At 47.4% G+C, this 8972-nt stretch overlaps 1 protein-coding gene across 1 annotated transcript in view; it reads left to right on the top strand.

Moving 5' to 3' along the window:
* ZNF618 (zinc finger protein 618) overlaps nt 1-8972 on the top strand; it is a 96566-nt gene that overhangs the window by 72022 nt on the left and 15572 nt on the right. Inside the window, exon 13 of the mRNA XM_035891875.1 lies at nt 4967-5011. Coding sequence (XP_035747768.1) covers nt 4967-5011 — 45 coding nt within the window. The remainder of the gene's footprint in view (nt 1-4966; nt 5012-8972) is intronic.

Below are 8972 nucleotides of genomic sequence, written 5' to 3'. Positions count from 1 at the left end.
TCCACAGCCCTTTAAACTTGCTTTTTGATGGAACCTGGAAGTTTCACAGTGCCTTTGTATCCACTAAAATGTGCAGGTTGCTTCCTTGTGCTGCTTCTGGAGTGCAGGCAGCCAACACAGAGGTCCCAGGTCTCATGAAGCTTGTGATTATTCACTGCTGAACTAAGCAAGGTCCAGAAAACAATGGCATGACCTGATCCTGAAAGATGGAATTGGCTCATTGCCATGCATAAGCTGTTAATCATCTAAGATGCTGTAAAGCTGCTTTCAAGAAAACACTCTTCGATGGTGGTCATTCTGCTGAGTCTTGACATGTGCAGGGTTTTTTCTGTACTAAATTCCAAAAAATGTTTGAAGGCCAGCTTGTGAAATACTCTTCTTGCAAAAGCTAATGATCAGCCTGAGCGTGGGGAGGAAAAAGCCCAAAAAGGGGCAGATACATGTATTGTGTTCAGTAGTGAAGACTTGCTGCCTTCCTCATCCACCATACAGAGCTGGGGTGGGCAGAGCAGCGTTTGACTGGGATTCTGCAGACTTGGCCCTGTGCTGATGTGGTGTGTAGCCATGGAGGCCTTACCTCCCAAGCTGTTGGATCTCTCCGTTGGCTCACTTTTTGTCTGACTTTGGAAAGCCTCAGGGGCAACAACCATCTCTAACTTAGTGTTTACAGCATAATCCAGCCTTGATTGGTTGTTTTGGACGCTATGACTCCTTAGTAAAGCGAAGAATTTGTGGTTACAGCACCTGTAGGCCAAGAGGGGTGAAGGAAATTGTGAGAATTTAAGAAGAAAAAAAAATCATCAGTTTAATACCTTAAATACAGCTATCAAAAGAAAGAATCTAATTGAAACTGACAGTATTTATTGATGTCTAAATTTGCTAGATGTTATGAATGTGAAAGAGATAACATTTAAAATTATGTAGGGAGTTAGGATATATTTTTAACTTTCAAGGTTGGTTTAAGCTGTATAAATATGTCTCAATTTCATCTGCTGCATTAGGTAACTATTACTGTCAGAAGTTCCAGTGGAGCAAATTTTAGCATTTACAGTTTTTAAAATGTCAGTGCTTTTCATTCATATTTGCACAGGGAAGCTTTTCTTTCCAGCAGCATTTATTTCAGACTGGATAAGAAGGGCAAGAGAAATATCTTCTTTTTTGAATCAGTTCATGCCGAGCTGAGGTGAGATTGAGACCAAAAGAAAGTTAATTTCCTCCTTTAGATTTAGAAGTAAAAATTTTTTGAAAAGACTGAGCAGTGCCAGTTCTCAGAATTTAAGGGACATAGGATCAAATTTTAAACACGTGCTTAGTGGGATTTTCAGAAATGACAGACTTGTCAGGCTGTCATTTCCTGATCTTATATGCTGTATTTCTTTTTAATGAATCAGTTCTAAGTGCAAGACATTTTTCAGTAGTGCACTTTATTTTCCTACATAGGCAGCACTTAAGATAGTCATATTTAGCTAGTGAAAATGTACATAAGCAGCATCTTACAATATATTATGGATCCTAATTCCCATCCAGTTGTAGCATGGAACTATTTCAAGCAGAAGGATAGTTAGGAATGTCTCATTCACCAATTGCCACATAAACCCAATATTTTTAGCGTGTTAAACAGAAATAGGAGTATATCTTCCTTGCTTAGCAACTGAGCAGAACTAACCTGTGGTTTTATGGAAAGCAGCAAAAAGGCAGAGTGCAAATTGGTGTTGAAGTCGTGATGTAAATCTCTTCTGAAGCTTTGTTTGGTGGTGGTGGGAGCAGACATGATGTCTGCTTGAGTCCCCCCTGCAAATTCTGTTGCAGTAACAGGAGTTCAGTTCCTACTCTTGCCCCTGCGATGCCAGGGCCTGTAGCGCACCTGAATGGAAGATCCCCAGCAGTGGCTACTGCCAAACTTCTGGGATGAAGCAAATTGTATCGTACTGTTGTCAGCATTGCTGTGTGTTCATGAGACTTGAGTGGATCGATGTTCTCACTGCAGATTAAGGATGTTCAGGTCTTCAAACTGCCAGCTAGTCCAAAAAAGCTGGTTTGCACTGAAGGTGCGGGTGGTTGTGGTGCACAGCTACAAACGTTGAGATCTTCCCCCTTCTCTGTTGTTGGCCATACGTCCTCTTCTGCTCTTTCTCTGTAGTCCAGTGGTCGTATAGCACATCCAAATCTGGTTGGCTTTCTTCTGGGAAGACATGACTTTCAGGCTAGGATTTTTGGTGGGTGAACACAGCTTTAATGCTTGGGGCGTAATAATTCTTGATTGTTGATTACAGTCTGACGTTAGCAGAGCCAGCCCCCTACGCCTCTGCCCCAAGACGCACCTTGCAGGTCATGTCAGCTGGACCGAAGCACAAAATACGAATCTCATTCAAGTGGTTCATCTTTTGGTAAATCTCTTTCTCATCTATTGGTCGGTTTGCAAACGGTACAAGCCTGCTACTGCTGCCTTTCCATTGAGCTGGGAGGTCCAAGCCTGCTAATGACCAAGTTTGAGAAGGAAAGGGGAGAGGCTGTCATTTATGTGAGCTTGCACATGTCATAACCAAGCTGTGCAGAGCACTGGTAATACTGACCAAGGGGCAACACATGTGCGTAGAGATGCGTTTTTCAAAGCAGCCAAAAAATGCTGTGCCCAGATGAAGGATTGCCATCTGAGTGCAGTTCTCGCCATTAAAAGAAGAGTAACATAGGCAGAGGCTTCAGTTAATAAAGTGTCACTTTGCTCCGTCGCGTAAATACGACTTGCTGTGCCCACTGGGCATTTGTGTGGAATTGAGGTTTACAGGAATTAACTGTTTATTTCTGGTGCCACATTTATTTAAGTTGTTTCAGACTTGTCGTGTTGAACAGGCAACTTGTAGACAGGAAGAAAGATACCTGGGTTAAAATAACCACTCAGCAGCAAGACTCGGCAGGTGAGATCCTGCCAATTGCTCAGGAGCTCTGGGACACCAGGAAGGACATTGAGACAATACACGCAAAAGAATGTGAGCAGTCAGCAAAATTGGGAACAAACCACCAGTGATACAAGCTGTGGATTGCAGTCTTTGAGCACAGGTACTGAGCCGGGCTGGGGCTGGACAGGACATGGCAAAAAGGGTCACTGATAGATACAGGGGCAGAAAAAGTTGAGCTCCTGCTTCGGTTTCGCCTGGAGAATCTGTGGAGTGAAAGATAAGCAAATCCCTAAAGCAAGCCAAATTATCGTTAATCGTTCAAACTATGACGCTTCCGTGACTGTTCTCCAAGCAGTTGGCTTTAGTGGAACTGACTGTGCTCAGACAGGGACATTACAGTGCATGGAAAACAAAATGGCCCGTAATATAAAGACCAGAAAAATCCCAACAGTTTCTCTTCATTTAAAATACCATAGTAGCAATATTCAGCAAGTGGCCAGAACTCCTGTTGCAGACTGACAGTGGTTTTCACGTGTGCGGGAGGCAAAGCGTAACGTGGAGACTACCTTAGCACTTCTGGCTGGAAGGCAGCCGGAGGGTGTATTGAGAATTCATTTGCGGTGTATTAGGGTGGTGTACACCACTGCTGTGTGCCTCTTCCAGATCAAGTTGACTTCTAGGGGGATGGTAAAATATTGGGGTTTGGCCGTCAAAACCTTACTTGCTTCTGGGGTGCTAAAAGAGCCCTCTAAAGCCTGAAGCCATGGGACGGTCCAGTGAGCATCCATGTGCTCACTGAGTAAGTACAACACTCCACAAAGCAGAGGCAGAGACTGCAAATAGTTAAAGAATGCTACCTAGAGGAGCCTGCCCTGTTCAGCTGCTCAGTAGGACCAGATTAGGAACCTGTTTCAGTGAAGGTCTTCCTACAGATACAGACCTCATCAGCTGCAAATAGCACTCTTAGTGCAACATTCAGTAATAGAAATGTGTTAAGCGATCAGCAGTGTTCTGTATCCAGCTGGTGCCTTCCATGCATACCCCACGCATTCATGTCTTTGCTAAGCATCATCCATGCCTTCATCTTCATTCCTTAATGGCTGGCCCTGGCAGCTGAAGCCCTCAACAGCTCAGGTCCTCATCATGTTGAAATATTTAGCACAAAGGCTCACTGTGCTTGACCTATGTGGTTAGTGAGTTAGGTTTTCCTTCCAAGCAAACCAGTCTAAGTCTGTCAGCCCCGAGAGCCTCATTCACCAATGCATCAATTCATAACTTTGGATCTGGGACCGTTCTGTAAATGCCCTGAATTGATAACTGAATATTTAACACTAATGGTTTCTTCCCCTCTGCAGAGGTTTGATGCTAAAGGACCTCACCTGGAAACTGTAGGCAGCTGCACAGGGTCTGAGGCACTGAGAATCACTGCTTCTGCTCCAGTGCACCCCGGGGTGGATGCAGATGGCCCCTGGTTAACCAAGGGCTCGTTGAGCGTCCAAGGTTTCCATTCCTTTCAGGTGCACCTTAAAGAGAGGCAATCAGCAAGGTGTGCTCGACAGAAAATGTGTATTCTCAGCCTTGAAGTACATGCACTGCTTAGGAGCTCTCTCCTTTGGCATATCACCCAGTGAGGCTAAACCACCCTGGTTTTCCTTTCCCACTTCAGTTTTAGGAATAAGCATGGTGAATCTGGGAATTTGCATCTTGGGTCCCCAAAAAAAGCATTTGTAAAGGGTTTCTTGCCCCCCCTTAGCTTTTCTTCTGCTGCCCACCACCCCCCCCAGCTGTTTCCATGACTGTAGCATAGGGTGGATGTTAAAATCTCTGGACATTTCCAAATGGGAAGGAAAGACACAGATTCCTATCCATGAGAAACTTAGCAAGATGCTGAGAGAGAAAATTCACAGCTGGACACACCATAATTTGCGGTAACAGAGACGCCCATCCTGCCCAGTTAAATCTGGAAGTGCAGAGTAAGGATAAGGATCAGTGAGCAGACAGGCAGAGCTGTGTAGCATGCAGCGAGGTCTCTGCCAATCTCAATATTTAAATCTTTTTCTTTTTTACAGAAACCGCAAGTCCCCTGATTTCAAATCCTTTCCCGCTTTTACAAAGTAAGTGTGATGGATGTCTGTGGTGCGCAAAGGCAGGGGCTTCCACCCTGCAGCCGTGCTGGCCTGCCCTCTCAGCATTTTTCATGAATAAATGGTTTTTTTATTATGAGTCCAGGTGTCAAAACCAAAATGCCTCACTTCTGTGGCTCTGGTTTCAGATTGAAATGCAACAGTAATCCTTCAGGGTGTTCCTGTGCAGTATGTGGCTGCTAGACCATTTAGAGTCACTTAGAGCCGTCTGGGAGTGAAGTTTTGTGAAATACACCAATAATACGTGTTCTGAGAAACCAAGGTTTGAAGACTGAAAATGAATCCATGTTTAAGTTACATTTATGCGCAGGAAAACTTGTCTTCATGGCTCAGCTACCTGAACGCCTTTGCAGAGACAATTCCTTTTGGGCTGAGAGCACAGATGAGAGATGGGAGCCCAGGACAGGGTGCTGAGCAAGCAGGAGGGGAGGGAGAGCAGGTTTGGGACGGGTAGGCGCAGGTGAGCTCTGCTGGAGATGCTGCCCCGTGTCCGCGATGCTTCCAACAGGCGGAACTTCTTCCTTTGCCATACAGTGTGCTTGGTTACTGCTTGGCTTGCGTCTGGATTTCAGGGTTGATACTGTCTGCGCCAACCTCGTGCTCCAGGACTGCTGTCCCTTAGGGTGGGACAGCCCTGAGTGCTGCGCCCTGAGCAGGGCCACAGTGGCAGAGGATGCTGCTTCCGTCTCCACTTAGAAATCTGAGAAAGAAGTGAGAGCCTTATGCAGAACATGAGAGTTCATGTTGGAAGAGAAATCAAATTAGTGCCAACAAATCTAACAACCGGGATGCATTCAGGACTCCCCTTTTGAAAGCACCCTTCATAGCACCTCTTCGTGTAGCGCCTCTTTTATTGTCTGAGCTGGGTAGAAGTGACACAAGTTCTGTTCTCGAGAAACTTCTGCTTATTTTGGTGTGTGATGGTGTGTTTCTACGAGACTGCTGCCGAGTCGAATGTATTGTTTCGTTGGTTTGTGTCAAAGGTATGGGAAGATGCAGTTGCGCTGTTGTTAAAGCCAAAGCCAATGGAAACACTGGGTGAGAAATGCTGAGAAGTTTTTCCTTACAGTTCTTCTGCATTTGTTTTTCATCAGAATGTGGAAAGAAGTGTTGAAATGTGGGTCCTTTCTGTTGAGAAGAGAGCTGCCTGGAGGTCTGCTCCCTGCGCGGCCTTCAGCCGTTGAGCTGGCTGCTGGGTTTCGCTCGGGTACAAGCAGCTCAGGGCGTTTTCTCTTGAAACTTTCTGTTAACAGCTTTCAACTCGTGTTCACTGCTGGCCTCAAACCAGGTTTTGCTATTTTCTCTGGCTTAGATGTAGCAATGAGACTTAACGTGGGAATTAGAGTGATTTATTTAACCTGAGCACAAACGCTGTTTTTTCTCTGTCTTGGCTTATACAGCCCGCTGCCTTACTCTGGAGCCTTGTTCACTGGGTGTATATAAAGCACTAATAAAAGTGTCTGATAATAGCCCTGGGGAAAGATTTTAAACTGTGCAGCCAGCTGTGAGTGCTAGTTCTGTGTGGCTCAAGAAGAAGCTTCAGCAGCTGCTGGTGCTTTAGGCTTCTGTGAAGGTGTTTTCAGAGAGTGCTTGGGCAACCAGTAATGTCTTGTTCAGAGCGGAGAAGGACCTGGCTCTCAAAGCAGGCTGGTTTTTCCAGGGAAGGACGCTTTTGGGGAGGAGTGCTTCGTGCTCAGCAGCCAATGCCCAGTGCACCACAGAATAGCGTCTCTGCTTTTGGGGGGGAAGCTCTTTGGTGCTTGGTGGGAGAATGAAATGCCATTGCTTGGGGATGCTGCAATGATTGAGTTTCAGACTGAGCTTGCAAGAGGCTGCTGGAAGTGCCCTAGGATGGGTGTTTGCAGTTCCAACGGCACCACTTGCTCGCAGTGGATTTGTTTGTTCTCACTACTACACAACCCCTCTACATTGTGGGAAAACTCAGGAATGAGAGTCAGACTCACTGAGATCATCTGGCTGTAGAGTAGCCCTTTTCTGCTGGCAGGTGGGACATGTTCAGAGTGATTTCCTCCCCCCAAATTTTCAAATATTTTGCCTCAGAAGAGTCAGGATCCTGGCTGAGCACAGTGCAATCCTTAAGTTGCGGGAGACAAGATAGCACTGCTGCTTCAGAGACGGCCACCTCCGAGCGCTGGGGCCTGCTCCTCTGCGTGGCGGGCAACAGGAGGAGTGGGTGGCGCAGCGACAGCTAGCACGGCTCAAGAGCAGAACCTGCTGTGTCTGTGCCACGAGCTCCGAGTGGAAGGGGACAGATGGTGAGGAAGGAGGGATCGGAGGAGGAGGTAGGCGATGATGGTGGGTGGACAGATAGCAGGGGACTGGCGTAGGCACTGTGCAGCCAGTCACATGTCATACACTAAACGTTGCACCCTCTCCCTGCCTTCTCTGGTGCTATGTGGCCAGGTCTGGCCCACACAACATTTGCCATTTCATGCACAAACTTTCTGCTGCCAAATTTAGGCTACAGGATTGCTTTTGAACGTACAGCAACAACACAGAGCCAGAGAGACAGCAGGGCTAATGTGGCAGCATGAACTCTCTAAGGGTCCGGTTCATGATTTCTTATCCTTTTATGAAGACTTAGAGCCCGTTTCTACCCCTTCTGCAAAAAAGCCTCGCATGTGCAGCTGAGCCATGTGGCAGAACAATGGAGGGCAGGAGATGCCCAGAGCCTTGCTTTCCAAGGCTCCTTGCGCAGCAGCGTATGTCCAGGGTCGGGCAGAGCCATTTCCCTGTTGCTGCACAGGCAACTGCAGGAAAGTGCATCGTAGCTGTGGCTGAATATGAACCCATGGGAGAGCTCAAGATGTGTCCCAAGCCAGCATCTTGATGAAGCTTGATGAAGATGCAGCATCTCTGACTGCTGCCCCAGCTTCACAGCTCTGGTCTTGGCTATGTGTAAAGCTTGCTTTGTGGAGGTGGGTAGAGGAACGATAGCAGCCCGGCATTTCATCTTCTGAGACGTTCAACAAAGTGTGAGAAAGCTGGGCTACAGGTTTAGAGTTGAGCATTGCAGGATTTTAATGGCTTATTTGTCAATGTGAAGTTTTTATAGGATGCACTAGTGGCAGTCAGTAGTAGAGAGGCCGCAGTCTGCTACGCACAAACTGCAGGACCTTGTGCCTGGGTCACAGCCTGGCCAACCAAGCAAGAGCAACCAAAGCTCAGGATTTCAGACTGTAAAGGGGGAGGACTCTGAAGGCAGCCTCAGTGACCTCTCTGCCTGTCTCTTTCCACCTTCCGTGCCTGTGTAAGGTGAGCTTTGGGCTGTTCTCACACCCTCCCTTCCCATCACCCAGCTGCTTTAGATTGAGCAGTGGTTACTGGGAATGAGCTGTGGAAACAAGGAGAGCAAGGGAAAGCTGCTTTGAGATACAAGTGTGGAGGAAGGTTGTGTGAGTGCAGCAGCCCTGCATGCCCACTGGGAACTGGGGGGGTCTTGGGATGATGTCCTGCACCAGTCAGGGATGGCTTAGGGCTGTGGGAGCTGTGGTTACAAGTGTGAACTGGAGTCCCAGCCCACAAGTAGGCAGCAAGACACCAGCTGGCACCAGCACATTTAGCATCTGCCCAGGGGATGCAAATAGAGGGAGCTTGGAGAAAGCAGAGCACCCTCCTCCCCAGCCCACACCAAGGGAACAGAGCTAGAAAGCTCGCAGCGCCTGGCATTGCTAAAAGGCCCATGGGCCCAAGTGAGAGCCAGGAGCAACGTGGGGTACATGGCTGGTTTCTTCTCATCATTCCTGCCACAACTCCCACCCCTTCAGATGTGGAGCAGCAAGAGGAATTGGTTCCTGAGAAGCAATGAAGGGCTTGAGGAGGTGAGGTAGAAGGTTTCCAGCAGCGTGAGACAGGCTGTCCGGACAGTTCTGCTGCAGGCTGGAAGTCTCCAAGCCATTTCTTGAGCTGA

The sequence above is a fragment of the Egretta garzetta genome, unplaced genomic scaffold (assembly GCF_000687185.1).
Source record: "Egretta garzetta isolate BGI_Z169 unplaced genomic scaffold, ASM68718v1 scaffold143, whole genome shotgun sequence".
Lineage (NCBI taxonomy): Eukaryota > Metazoa > Chordata > Aves > Pelecaniformes > Ardeidae > Egretta > Egretta garzetta.
The sequence above is the reverse complement of the archived record's forward strand: the minus strand, read 5'-3'. Positions and strand labels throughout refer to the sequence as shown.